This window comes from Condylura cristata, unplaced genomic scaffold, assembly GCF_000260355.1.
Source record: "Condylura cristata isolate star-nosed mole 26May11 unplaced genomic scaffold, ConCri1.0 scaffold00004, whole genome shotgun sequence".
Classification (NCBI taxonomy): domain Eukaryota; kingdom Metazoa; phylum Chordata; class Mammalia; order Eulipotyphla; family Talpidae; genus Condylura; species Condylura cristata.
In genome coordinates, this window is record NW_004567105.1 from 39,960,066 (window position 1) to 39,974,415 (window position 14,350).

Consider the following 14,350-nt stretch of genomic DNA (forward strand, 5'->3'; position numbering starts at 1 on the left):
AAATCCTTGGAACAGAAGGAACATACCTCAACATGATAAAAACCATATATGACAAACCCACAGCCAATGTTATCTTCAATGGAGAAAAGCTGAAAGCCTTTCCCTTGAGATCAGGAACAAGACAAGGGTGTCCACTATTGCCACTGTCCTTTAACATAACATTGGATGTTTTAGACAGAGTAATTAGATAAGAAAAAGACATACAAGGAATTCAAATAGGGAAAGAAGAAGTAAAACTGTCTTTATTTGCAGACAATTTGTTAATTTACATGGAAATCCTTAAAAACTCCACAGAGAAATTAATCAAAACCATCAACCAGTTTAGCAAGGTAGCAGGATAGAAATCAACACACAATGGTCAGAGGCCTTCCTATACACAAACAACCAATCAGAAGAAGCAGAAATTTAAAAAAGCACCCCCATTTTCAATTAAAATAAAAAGAATCAAATATCTGGGCGTTAACCTAAAAAAAAAGAGGTAAAAAATCTATACAAAGAAAATTACAAAATACTGTTAAAAGAAATTCAATAGGACACCATGAACTGGAAAGACATTCCCTGCTCATGGATCAGAAGAATTAACATCATCAAAATGGCCATCCTACCAAAAGCAATACATAGATTTACCACCATCCCAATAAAAGTCTCAATGACATTCTTCAAAGAAATAGAAAAATATATATGAGATTCGTATGGGACAACAAAAGACCTCAAATAGCCAAAAATCTCATGAAGAAAGAGAATGGAGGCATTCCAATCCCAAACTTCAATCTATATTACAAAGCTGTAGTAATCAAAACTACATGGCACTGGAACAAGAACAGGCATACAGACCAGTGGATTCGGATAGAAAACCCAGATATAAGTCCACAGGCTTATGGACATCTAATCTTTGACAAAGGAGCAAAGACGATACAATGGAACAAAGAAAGTTTGTTCAGCAAATGGTGCTGGAAAAAAATGAAACTAGATCACTACCTCACACAATACACAAAAATCAACTCAAAGTGGATTAAAGACCTAGACATAAGAACAGAAACCATAAAACATCTGGAAGCAAAGATGGGCCAAACACTACACGACATACACTTTAGCGACTTCTTTAAAAATAGAGCACCCAATGCAATGATAATGAAGGCAAAGATAAATAGATGGGACTACGTCAAGTTATAGAGCTTCTGTACAGCAACAGAGACATTACAAAAGACAGACATCCCACTGATTGGGAAAAAATTTTCTCACACAAAACCAGTGATAAAGGATTGATCACAAAGATATACAAAGAAATGCTGAAACTCAACAAAAATAAACAACCCCATCAAAAAATGGGCAGATAAACTACAAAGACACTTCTCCAAGGAGGAAATACAGATGGCCAGCAAGCATATGAAAAAATGTCCAACATCACTTGTAATAAGGGAAATGCAAATTAAAACCACAATGAGATACCATTTCACCCCAGTGAGAATGGCACATCTTCAAACAACTAGAAACAACAAATGTTGGCGAGGATGTGGAGAAAAAGGAACTCTCCTGCACTGCTGGTAGGAATGCAAACTAGTACAACCACTATGGAAAACTGTTTGAAATTATCTATCCAAAAGACACAAAACACTGATTCAAAAAGATAGTTGCACCCCCATGTTTATTGCTGCTTTATTTACAATTGGAAAGACATGCAAACAGCCCAAATGCCCAAAAGTCGATGACTGGATTAAAAAGATGCACTATATATATACACAATGGAATATTACTCATCAACCAAAAAAAAAAAAAGAAAGAAAGAAAGAAAAGAAACACTTAGAAACACTTGCCCCTTGGAGGAACATAGATGGAGCTGGAAAAGATCATGCTTAGTAAAATAAGCCAGAAAGAAAAGGAAAAATACCGAATGGTTCCACTCATAGCAGGAGTACAACAGACCAGGTGAGAAAATAATAATAATAATGATGAACAGTTATATACCAGAGACAATTTATGGGGGTAGAGTGGGGAATAGGATCAAAAACAATGTGGGGAGGGAAATGCACTGGACTTTGTTGATGGTACATGGGTAATTTGGTGATGGGAAGCCCAAGGGGATTACAACTGAGATATGAAAATGTACAAAATGATGTTAAAAAAAAAAAAACTTTGGAAAATTTTATTAAGCTTATGCATGCATAAACATTAAAAAAAAATCATCTCCATTGTCCAAGTTCCCCACCAGAACAAGCTGATTATGGCTCAGTGATCTTTATTGCAGGAAAGGGAATAGGTCCCAGATAAAAGTTCCATTCTTGGTCTAGCTTTAGCTGGAGTCCATGTATGATCGTCAGTTGGATATTTGTCCACATTAATCAAGGGAAATCGCCATGATGGTTCTCATTCAACCACCAGTTCTTGTGTTGTGTTCAATGAGAACTAGTCATGGTCCAGAAAATATTTAAAATTTGCTCTCTGGAGAAAAGAAAATATTTTCCTCATTTATCAATTTCCATGATATAAATGTTCCTTCTGTGCCTTATTTTATGCAGTAAGCATTATTAAACTGAACATAAAATTTGGAAGAGACATACAGTATACATGAATATGTGACATTTCCATCATACAGATAAAGCAGGCAAGCAGTCTGAAGAGATTAGATTTTAGAAAGCAAATTAATAACATCATTCAGAATTGATTAATCTTAAGCATTTAGTACCTTTGTTTTTAGCTTAGTATATTTTGTGACATCTGTATGATTTGATTAACAATCTCTAGTTTAAAAATTGACAAATTTCCTGAAAATTTAACAATCATTCCTCAGCAGTCTGTGAGTCAACCTTAGCACATCACTGAGAGGCCTGATGGCCAAAGGAACTATGCAGAACACATTTTGATTTTAAGGACAAAGCAATAAGCTAAGAAGTCTTACACTGGCCAGGTTTAATGAACATGAAATCTCTGAAATATCAACAAAGACATACCTGGTAGTGGTCATACACCAAAATGACCCCTTGTAGGGCAGATACAAGGAGACTTCTTATTCCACCCTGTCTGCAACTCAAAGCAGCACACAGCATATCCTTAGTCAGAAAAGGGTTTTCTGCCCAAGGAAACAGAGAGCATTAGTGAAGAACCCCCTTCCAAAGTAGCAGCCCAACAAAGTTACTTTTTTCCCAACGAAGTCACTTTTTTCCCTGTTGCTCATTCAAGCAGCTAAACAGTATGTGTGTGTGTGTGTGTATTATTTTTATTGTGATATCATTGGTATACTACATTACTCAGAGGTATATGTTCGCACCCCTCTAGATGTGTGTTAGCATACCACACTCACCAAACTCATAGCTCAGAGTCCTCCACCATAGAACACTGGGCCCCTTCCCACTCTGCTTCCTACCCAATACACCCTCTCTGGTAGCCTTGGTCTTATGTTATCAAACTTCTAGGTTTGTTGTGGTTTGGTTTTGTGGTTCTTCTGTTTGGTTTCTCTCTATTTTACATATAATGAATCATCTACTATTTGTCTTATTTCTTCTTACTTCACTTAATTCAATCCCTTATGTTCTAACCCTTACAGTTTTATCTATATGGGTTGTTACAAATGTCAAGATTCATCTCTTTTTATAGCTGAGTAGTATTCCATCATGTTTATATTTTGCTGATATTAATCCATTCATTTGTCTCTGGGTACTGATGGTTCCCACAATTTGGTTAATGTAAATAATGCTATATATATCCCTTCAATTTAATGTTTTGCATTTTCAGTTAAATAACTCAAATTACTGGATCTTCTGGTATATCTATTTTTAATATTTTGAGAAACCTCCATATTGTTTTCCAAAGGATTTAGACTAGTCTACATTCCCACCAACAGTATTTAAGTATTCCTTTTTCTCCATAGTCTCACCAATAATGTACTTTCTGATTCTTTTTTTTTTAATATGGGCCATTAATACAGAAGTGAAGTGGTATCATTGTGATTTTAATTTTCATTACTCTGATAAGTAATGAGAATATTTTCAGATGTTATTGGTTATCTGTATAATCTCCATTTTTATTTATTTATTTATTTATTTATTTTAGTTTGGGCTATTTATTGAGTTGTACAAACTCTTTGTAGATCTTGGATAGCAGCTCCTTGTCAAATGTGTGGTGTGCAAATATTTTCCTTTTGATATGATGCCTCTTTGTTTTAATAGTATTTTCTTTTGCTGCAGAACTTTTTAGTTTGATGCAGTTTCACTTGTTTGTTGTTTCACACACTGTTGGAGTCTAGATCCCAAATATAAATATAACTGTTACCAATGTCTAGTAGTGCATTAATTACGTTTTTTCTATGTGTTTTATGATTTCAAATATCACATTCACTTAATTTGAGTTAATTTTTGTGTGTGTTATAAGTGTAGTTTCATTTGTTAGTTTCATTGCATGTTCTATCCAGTTTTTTTGACACTTTCCTCTCTCCAACATGTATTCTTAGCTGATTTATCATAGATCAACTGTTCATATAAGTGTGGGTTTATTTCTGGTCTCCCAATTTTATTCCATTCTATTTTTACTCAAATACAGGATTGTTTTACTATTACTGTATATACAGTTTGAATGAAGTCTGGGAGCTCAATACCTCCATTCAGCTTCATATTTTTGTCATAATTATTTTGACTATTTTTGTGGTTTCCTGTAAGTCTCACTATGTTTTTTATATTTCTCAGAAGAAATGTTGAAGTTTTGATAGGGAATGTATTGAATCTATATGTTGCTTTGGATATACTGTAGCCATTTTACCAAGGTTAATTATTCCAGTCTACAAGCAGAGAATAGCTTTTCATCTTTTTGTATTTTCTATTCCTTTCAATAGTATTTTATTGGTTTCATTGCACATCTTTGTCAAGGGCATTTCTAGGTATTTGATACTTTTTTATATAATAGTAAATGAGATTATCTTCTTTTTCACTGTATATATGAATGCAACTGATTTTTGTAAAGTGACTTTGTACCCTGCCACATTACTATACTGATTTATTGTTTCAATTAGTATTTTTTCAGTAGAGTCTTCAGGGCTTTCAGTATATATATTTATTTCATCTGCAAATAGTGGTAGTTTTGCTTCTCCAAGTTGGTTTCACTTTTTATCTTTCATTTGCATAATTTCCCTAGCCAGAACTTTTAATATTGTTGAATAGTAGTGATGAAAATAGACATCCTTGTCTTGTACCTTAGAGGAAATGTTTCTAGCTTCTCATCATTGAGTGTGATGTTAGCTGTGGGTTTGTCATATAAGGACTGTATTATGCTCCTTCTATCCCTGTTTGGGTGCTTTGATCATACATCATTGTTGAATTCAGAGATAGGATCATAAGAATTTTATATTTCCCTTTGTTGATTTGTTTAATTACATTCTATATTTCCCTATTGTTTCTGTGGTTTCTTTTGAGATACAAAAGCTTTAAAGTTTGATATAGTCCCACTTGTATATTTTTGTTTGTTTCCCTTTCTGCTGGAATTGTATTCCCAAATATATCTTTGTAGTAGATGTCATGTAGTGGTTCTCTATAATTTCTTGATGGTTTCTATAGTTTCTTGATGGTTTCAGTTTATCCATTTTGAGTGCTTTATTTTGTTGCATATGACTATCCATGTTCGCCAACAACTTTATTAAAAAATTTTTTTCCATCTGTGGTTGTTATTCCTTTATTAAAAAAAATTAGTCAACCTTAGCCCTCCCTGGTGGCGCAGCGGGTTAAAGCCCTGAACTGAGAAGCTAAAGCCACTTTCGCTTGAGTTCGATTCCTGCCAGCCCAGGAGGTGACCACATGGCATGGCAGACCTCTCCTGACCCGCCCGCTGCTCCCCTCAGCAGTGTACTTCGTCAATCTGCCTGTTTTGCTCCCCAGTCTGTCTCTGGTGAAGCCTCTTTCCGCCCCTGAGCCTCTGGCCTGTACCCCAGTTCTGTATGTACAAATAAATAAATCTTTAAAAAAAAAATTAGTCAACCTTATTTATATGGATTCATCTCTAAGTTTTCAACTTCATTCCATGTTCTGAGTTTCTGCGTTTGTTCTAGCTCCATACTTTTCATGATTACTATTGCAGTATAATATTGTTTGAAGCTGGGAAATATGATAATTCCATTTTTCTCCTTTTCTCCCAACATTGTTTTGACTCTTCTATACTTTTTGTGGTTTCACATACACTTGGTAATTGTTCTTTAAAAAAAAGAAAGTCGTTGGTATTTCATAGCATTAAATTTATTTAATGCATTTGCACTAAATCTGTAAGTTGCTTTGGTTGATAGAGCCATTTTAATGATACTAATTTTTCCTAACCATGATCACAGGATACCTTTCCATTTCTTTGTGTGTTATTATCTTTAATATAGCTTTATAGTTTTCACTATACAGATCATTCACATCATTTGTTAAGTTTATTCCTAAGTATTTCAGTCTTTTTACATTATCGTAAATATTATCTTTTTTTCTGATATTTTGTTCACATATGGAAAAACCACTCATTTTGGTGTATTGATATAGTGTCCTGTACCTTATTTATTATTTTTAAATTATTCTTATAGCATGCTTTGGTTTCTACAAGTATATTAGCAGGTGATTTACAAATAGTGACAATTTTGCTTCTTCTTTACAAATTGAATTCATTTTGTCTTATTTATTTATTTATTTATTTATTTTTGACTAATTGCTTCAGTTAGGACTTCCAGGACTATGCTGAATTACAGTGATGTTAGTGGCCATCACTGCCTTTTCCTCTTTTTGGTGGAAGTGCTTTAACATTTTCACCATTGGGTATGCAATGGTGAAGTCATATATGGGAGAAAAATTAAACAATCAAAACCCAAAACTAAAATGACTGAAAATAAATAATTCACATCAATAACCACCTTAAGTGCTAATAGTTTGGACCACCAATTAAAAAAAAAAATAGGCTAACAATGTGGGTGAAAAAATTCCAGCCATGAATACTTTGCTTACAAAAGACCCATTTAAAATTGAAAGTCAAAACAAACTAAAAATAATGGGCTGGAATAAGGACATACACACTAATAACACAAAGTAAATCAGGAACTGCTATTCTCATATCCAATAAGCTAGAATTTCAACCAAAAAAAAAGTAATCAGGAACAAAGATTAAGACTATATAATAATCAAGTGAACAATCAATCAGAAAGATATAATTCTCAGAAATATGTCATTGTAGACTCCAACCACAAACACAAAGGGATAGATCATCCAAAACGAAAATTTTAAAAGAAATAAAGGTCTTAAATGAAGTATTAGATCAAATGAACTGTAAATGGACATTTACAGAGTTTTCTACCCTAAAAGCAATGAATTCACTTTCTTCTCCAGTGCACACAGAACATTTTCAAGAATTGATTATATGCTAGTATATAACACAACTCTCAGCAAATATAAGAAAACACAAATGATATAAAACATCTTCATAGACCGCAATGCTAAAAGCTGGATATTAATAGTAAAAGGAATCCTGAAATGATCCAAAATATGTAAAAATGAGACAAAATGACTTTGAATAATTCTGGGGGCAACAAAGATATCAAGAAGAGATTAAAAAAAAAAACTAAAGATGCATGAAAATGCTGAGACAAGCTACTAGAACCTATGAGATTCTTTAAAAGCAATACTACACAGGAAGTTCACAGCAGAAAGAACTCAATTTAGCAGTTTATTCTGCAGTAGAAGAAAACAGAAACAAAACAACAAAGCACTGGGGGGTGGGGGGAACACCAAACTAATAAAAATTAGAGTATAAATAAATGAAATAGAAAACAAAAATATAATCTAAAATCTCAGTGAAAATACGAGATGGTCCTTCTAATAAATAGACAAATTTAACAAGACACTAGCTATGCTTGCACAAAAAGGAAAAGCCAAATCAGTAGAAGGAGAAGTGAAAGAGGTAAAAATCTAACAGATATTGCAGAAATACACAAAATCATAAGAACCTATTATAAAAGTATCTATGCAAATAAATTGGATAAACTTAAAGAAAAGGACAAATTCTTGGACTTCCAACATTAAACTAGAAACAGATCATTTAAGCAACTTAATCACAAGAACTGCAATTGAAAAAGCAACAAAAAAACTCCCAATGAAAATCCCAGGACCATGTGACTTCATCAGTGAGTTCTGCCAAACCTGTAAGGTTTGAGGAATACCTGCCTTACTTGCATTCCTCAAAAAGTCAGAGGGAAAAAAATCTCCCTAATGCATTCTCTGAGGCCTACATTGCCCTGATCCCAAAATTAAATATAGTAAAAAGCAAAATTATAAAATATCTCTGATCAATATGATGCAAAATTCTCTCCAAAATTAAGCAACACATAAAGAGAACTGTCCATCATGACCAAGTAAGTTTTATCCCGGAGACGCAAGGCTCGTTCAACATACATGATTCCATAAATGTCACCCATCAGAAGGCAAAAATCACATGATTATCTCAATAGATGCTGAAAATGTCTCTAATAAAATGCAACATCCTTTTTATAATTAAAATCCTCAAAAAGAAAAAAAGTGGGAAAACATGGATCCTATTTTCATATACATTGTTAGCCTATGTCTTTTTTTGGTGATTTCAAATCATTCACACTTAAGGTGCCTATTGATATGAATTGTTTATTTTCACTCATTTTGGTTTGGATTTTGGTTGCTTTAATTTTCTCTCTTTTTCCCATTGTTTCTCTCTACTCCTTTTGGGTGATTTTCCTTATTATCCCATTAATTTCTTTGCTTCTTCATCTGCAGGTTAATCTAGATTTTGCTTAGTAGATAACATGAGTGTTTGGTGATGGCAAAATCCATTAGTTTCTGTCTTTCTTAAGAAAACTTTTAATTCACCTTTATATTTAATTGATAAAATTTTCAGGACAGAGAATGCTTGGCTGATCGTTTTTGTTTTGTTTTGTTTTTTAGAATTGAGACTATTTCTTTCCACTCTCTTCTTGTCTGGAGATTGTCTGGACTGAAATCTAAGGAAATGCAAACTTAGCAGCCCTTATAAGTTATTTTTTCTTTGCTTCCTTAAAAATTTTTTTCTTCATTTTTGACTTTTTGTAACTTTACAATGACATGTTTGGAGGTAGATCTTTTGTATCTAAGAATTTAGTTGTTCTTTCGGTTTCCTGGACTTCAGTTTCCATATTTAATTCATTTGTTAAGTTTGGGAAGTTCTCATTTATTGTTTTGATTAGGGTTTGTATTCCTATGGCTATTTTCTTATGCTTCAGGGAGTCCAATAACTCTGAATGATTCTGATATTACTCATAGAGTTTCATTTTTCCTTGATAATTTCCCTTCTTTTAAAGGTATAATTTGTTACACATTTCTTTGTGCTGCTGTTTGATTCTATTTAAAGCACTAACTGTGTGAATTGCATTCAAAATTTATTTTTGTGATCTTTAGTGAAAAACTCTTTCTGTCTGGGTCTCTTTTCCAGCACCTTGTGTCTGACTGGCTTTGAGTGGCCTTCTGCTATCTCATTTGCCATTTTAATATTGTTGTTTTGAAATTGTTGTCAGATAGTTTTTCTATATCTCTCTCCTTAATTTGGTTTTCCAGCCCTCTACCTCTTGTTTTATTTCACAACAAAATGTATTCGGTGCTTAGATTGTCTTCACTTGCCTCCCTACATCCCATTTTTCCTGTCTTTGGATGGTCTTAATCTGTGCACTTTAGGCTTCCCAATGGGAAGGGAATTATCAGGACCACCAGACTCACTTTCCAGTAGTTTTCACTTGGCTCAAAGGTGACACTATGTGAGTAGTAGGCACACTTGTGCCTAAATAACACTCTGCCTGTCACTGCCCTGCCCATCTCAAAGGCCACTCCTGCAGGACTGGGAAATATATGTATTGTTGATTTGCCTTTCTAGGGAGCTTGTGTGTTTTCTCTAAAATCCTTCTTTCTGGTGAAGGCCTGACCTGGTTTAATGGTGTCTGACCGGCTTTCCCCCTGCTTTTCTTTCATCTCTACCTAAAGGGCAGGAGGGAGCTTTCAGCAGACATGCAACCCCATTTTCAGGGTTTTGAATTTCCCAGACCAGATTCTGCTAAATTCCCAATGCCTCAGATTGGGCCTGGGCCACTCTCATGTCAGAAGAATTCTCATAAGGGATTTGATATGCCCTGAGTTTCCACACACACTGATGAGTGTGGCTTTGGAAGTTGACCCCTTACCTCCTCCTATCCTTTTCCCTCAATGGTCACCAACCTTAGTTCTTGGACACTGTGGGGAAGTCCTGGGGCTGGATAGCTGATCTGAAGTATCTGGATTTTGCTAAGAGAATATATCAGTCCTTTTTAAAATAGTTCTTTTCAAGGGAGAGAGTGATTACAGACTATTCCACCATATGTGGATGGAATCTCAATTTGTGGATGGTAAACCACCCCTGTGTCCCAGAATAAAACCTATCTTGCCCTGATATGATCCTTTTAAGGGACTGCTATATACTGTTTGCTAAGATTTTTGCAACTATGTTCACCAGAAACACTGGTATCTGTAGTTCAACTGTCTTCTGTGCCTTTCTTTCTGCATTTGGAACCAAAGTAAATTGACCTCATGACAATGTATTTGGGAGCATTCCCTTTTCCTCAGTGTTTTTTGGAAAAGTTTGAGGGAAAAAGTTAGCATTCGCTCCCATTTCAAGATTTGGCAGAATTTACTAGTAAAAACATGTTGTCCTGAGCTTCTACTTCTTGGAAGATTTTTGATCACTGTTTCAATTTCTTGCTTGTAATCACTTTGTTCAGGCTTTCAAATTCTCCCTGATGTAGTCTTCAAAGGCTATATACTTCTAAGCACTTGTACACTTCTTAAAGATTATTTGATTTATGATCTGCAGATATTCATAATAGCCTCTTAGTGAGCTGTATTTCTAAGATGACTTCTCTTTCATTTTTTATTGTTTATTAGAGTTTTCTACCTTTTTTTTTGTTTTAGGTATTATCTATTTTTGCTTATGTTTTAGAGACCAGCTTTTGGTTGTATTGTTCTTTTTGGACTACCTTTTTATTTACAATTCATTTATTTTCCCATATATTTTTATTTGCTTCCTTCTACTTGTTCTTCACTATGCTGTTGCTCCACTACTTCTTGTTGCTAGCTACTTTAGTATAAGATTTGATTCTTTGATTCTTTCATTTTTTCCCCCAAAGATTCATCTATTTATGCATATAAGAACTGGGGTGGGCATGCATATAAGAACTGGGGTGGACCCTCAGAACTGGAGTGGGCCCTCCCTGGTGGGGTGGGCCCTCAGAACTGGGGTGGGCCCTCCCCTCCCTGGTGGCGCAGCAGGTTAAAGCACAGAACTAAGAAGCTAAAGCCACTACCACATGAGTTCGATTCCCGCCTGCCCTGGAGGAGATCCACATGGTGAGGCAGACCTCTCCTGACCCGCCCGCTGCTCCCCTCAGCAGTGTACTAAGTCAATCTGCTTGTTCTGTTCCCCTCTCTGTCTCTGGTGAATCCTCTCACCCTCTCTGGCCTGTACCCCAGTTCTGTATGAATAAATAAATCTTTAAAAAAAAAAAAAAAAAGAACTGGAGTATAGGCCAGAGGTGTAAGGGAGGGGCAAGAGGATTCACCAGAGAGAATGGGGAGCAGAATCGGTGGATTTACTGAAGTACACTGCTGACAGTTATGGGTGAGACAGGAGAGATCTGCTGTGTCATGTGGGTCACCTCCCTGATTGGGGATTGAACTCCTGCTGCAGTGGCTGTGGTTAGCTTTGTAGTGCTGTGCTTCAAGCCACTGTGCCACCAGGAAGGGGCCAATTTGAGATCTTTCTTGTTTCTTGATTTGGCCTGTAGTACTATAAACTTCCCTATTAGTACTGCTATTGCTGTTATTTGTGAGTGCCAGTAACTTCCATCTCCGTCTTCATCTTAATGTGTCTCTAAGTTTTTTGTTTTTGTTTTTGTTTTTTTTTTTTAAGAAAAAGATTTATTTATTTATTGTGCACAAGACCTGGGGTACAGGCCAGAGGTGTGGGGTGTTACAGGATTCACCCGAAACAAAGTGGGGGGCCAAAATAGCAAGATCTACCAAACACACTACTGAGGGGAGCAGCAGGCAAGCCTGCCACTGCATGTGGGTCACCTCCATAGCCAGGGGTTGGACTGTTCTGCAGTGGCTGTGGATAGCTTCACAGTGCTGTACTCCAACCCACTGTCCTACCAGGAAGGGCCCTGTTTCTAGGCTTTTTTTTTTTTTTTAAAGTTCTTTTTTGATTTTCCTATTAACCCAATAGTCATTCAGAAACACGCTTTTCACTCTCCATATATTAGAGGATTTTACCACTTTCTTTATGCTATTGATTTCTAGTATTAAATCATTTTCATCAGAAAAGATACTTGACATAACTTCAGTCTTCATGAATTTATTGACATTTATTTTATAATCCAATAAGTGGTTATCCTCAAAAATTCTCCGTGTGCAATTTAGAAGAATGTGCACTGCATTTTTCTGAGATTTCACAAAATCACTTTTTAAAAAGTCAACACTGCAGACGAGACCTGGAGGATTCTGTTGCTCTCTTGTTTCATGTTATATCTGGTACCTATTACACCATTTTCCAAAACCTTGCAGTTGCTTGGTAAGTATTTCACATTGTTCAATAACAGACAATATATCTATTTTTACGAGTAAGAAACCATGTTTTAATTATAGAAAAAATAATGCCATTTTTCTAACAAGTAATTTTTGTAAAAACACTCTGAACCATAGGCCATATCGAGTAGATTTTATATACCCAAATCATGGTGATTTTCTGAAGTATATCACCTGGCTACCTCATTTTTATTTTGTATTTTCTCATTAATCTCACTATTTCTTTCATTTTGAAAACAGGCCTCCTTTTCATAGAAAATGTAGAGCAAATTCTTCTTCAGATGGTAAAAAAAAATAGGTAAAATATTGTTTATGAAACATCAGAGCATTTATCTTTGAGCACAATGGCCCTCTATTTGATTTTTTGCAACAATTATTCTGAACTTCTTTTCCCTTCCATGTTGTATGATAAAATGGACAAGAATGGGCTGATATGGCTCATAAGATTTCTACAAAGGTAGAGCAGGGATGCTATGGTTATGATGAGGAGGCTGGATTGTCAGGAGATCTGGTCTCCATCTGCATCCACAGCTAACACTGTCCAGGAGCTTCTGAGGGAACCTCCACTAGGACAGACTAATGTAAAGCTCCTGGGCCTCTGCCTGCATTTTCCCAGCTTCCTTCCTGCAGACACCTCATCATTCCAGTTTCTCTCCCCCACCATTGTCTCTGCACCTCGCTGCTCTGTTTGCTTCATGGGCCCCTGGGTTGCAGACCTTGTGCTGGTTCTCTCAGACACCCTAACCAAGTCAAGCCCGTGCAGGATCCTCAACATGACAATTTAGAAACCAGAAGGTCAAAGTAAGATACTGAGGCATCTTTTGGTCCTAAGAGCCCTCCAAGCTGTATGCCCTGATCTTCTGCATTCCTAACATATTTCCTAACATATTCAAGTATTAGATCCTGAAGAGAAAAAAAAAAAAGGAGCTTTCTTTGTAATTATACCAAACATACTTTATTTTCATTAGTCACAGTAACTGATCTCACTATTATTCTCTTTGTGGGATGCAGAAAGACCCATTTCACAATTTGGGCTCATTCCACCATGAATTCTTATTGGCTGGGGCTGATATCTTTCTGGGCCATTCATTGTTCTCGTGTACTAGAGCAGGAAGAGAGAGTTTAATAAGAAAAGTGGTTGACAGTTTCAATGTTATTCAATCATGCTTGAGTATGACATGCTTGAGTTTTCTTGAAATGAAAGATAAAAATTAAAACTTAATTTTCTGTTACTAATATAATTTTAAGTATGCTATATTAACCTAACTGCAATAGAGTGACAAAGTACATTTAAATTAAGGTTTAATGAATGCCTAGTTTGTTTAAAAGTCATCTTTTTGTTAGCTGACTAGAAATGTCAAAATAATTATGGCATTGAAAATGTTTGGGTTCAATATGTCAGATAATCATGTGGGATTCAGGGATGGATTCACCTTTTACCCGAGCAAGTGCCACATGCTGATATCATTTGTTGGCCAGCCTAACGTGTACTTAGCTATGATACACTTTACATTTGATAGTATTGCCAATCTTCATAGCATCTCTAACTGGAAATAAAGATTTTCTTAAAAAATGAAAAACTAAAGACAACTAAAATTTCATTTACATTGATAGATTAATCCCTGCCTCCTTCTATCCCTATGTTTCTCAGTCTAAAAGAGTAATCAATTCTTTTGTTCAATGAAACTTGTTTTACCAAAAAGAAAAAAAGATGAGTAATCAGATTAAAACCAAGCTGTTAG

The 14,350-nt window shown here is 35.3% G+C and overlaps 1 protein-coding gene across 1 annotated transcript in view; it reads right to left on the reverse strand.

The window, feature by feature from the left end:
* Nucleotides 1-14,350, reverse strand: part of ABCA13 (ATP-binding cassette, sub-family A (ABC1), member 13) — a 436,597-nt gene that overhangs the window by 310,541 nt on the left and 111,706 nt on the right. The window contains exon 20 of the mRNA XM_004676530.2: nucleotides 2,949-3,067. Coding sequence (XP_004676587.1) covers nucleotides 2,949-3,067 — 119 coding nt within the window. The remainder of the gene's footprint in view (nucleotides 1-2,948; nucleotides 3,068-14,350) is intronic.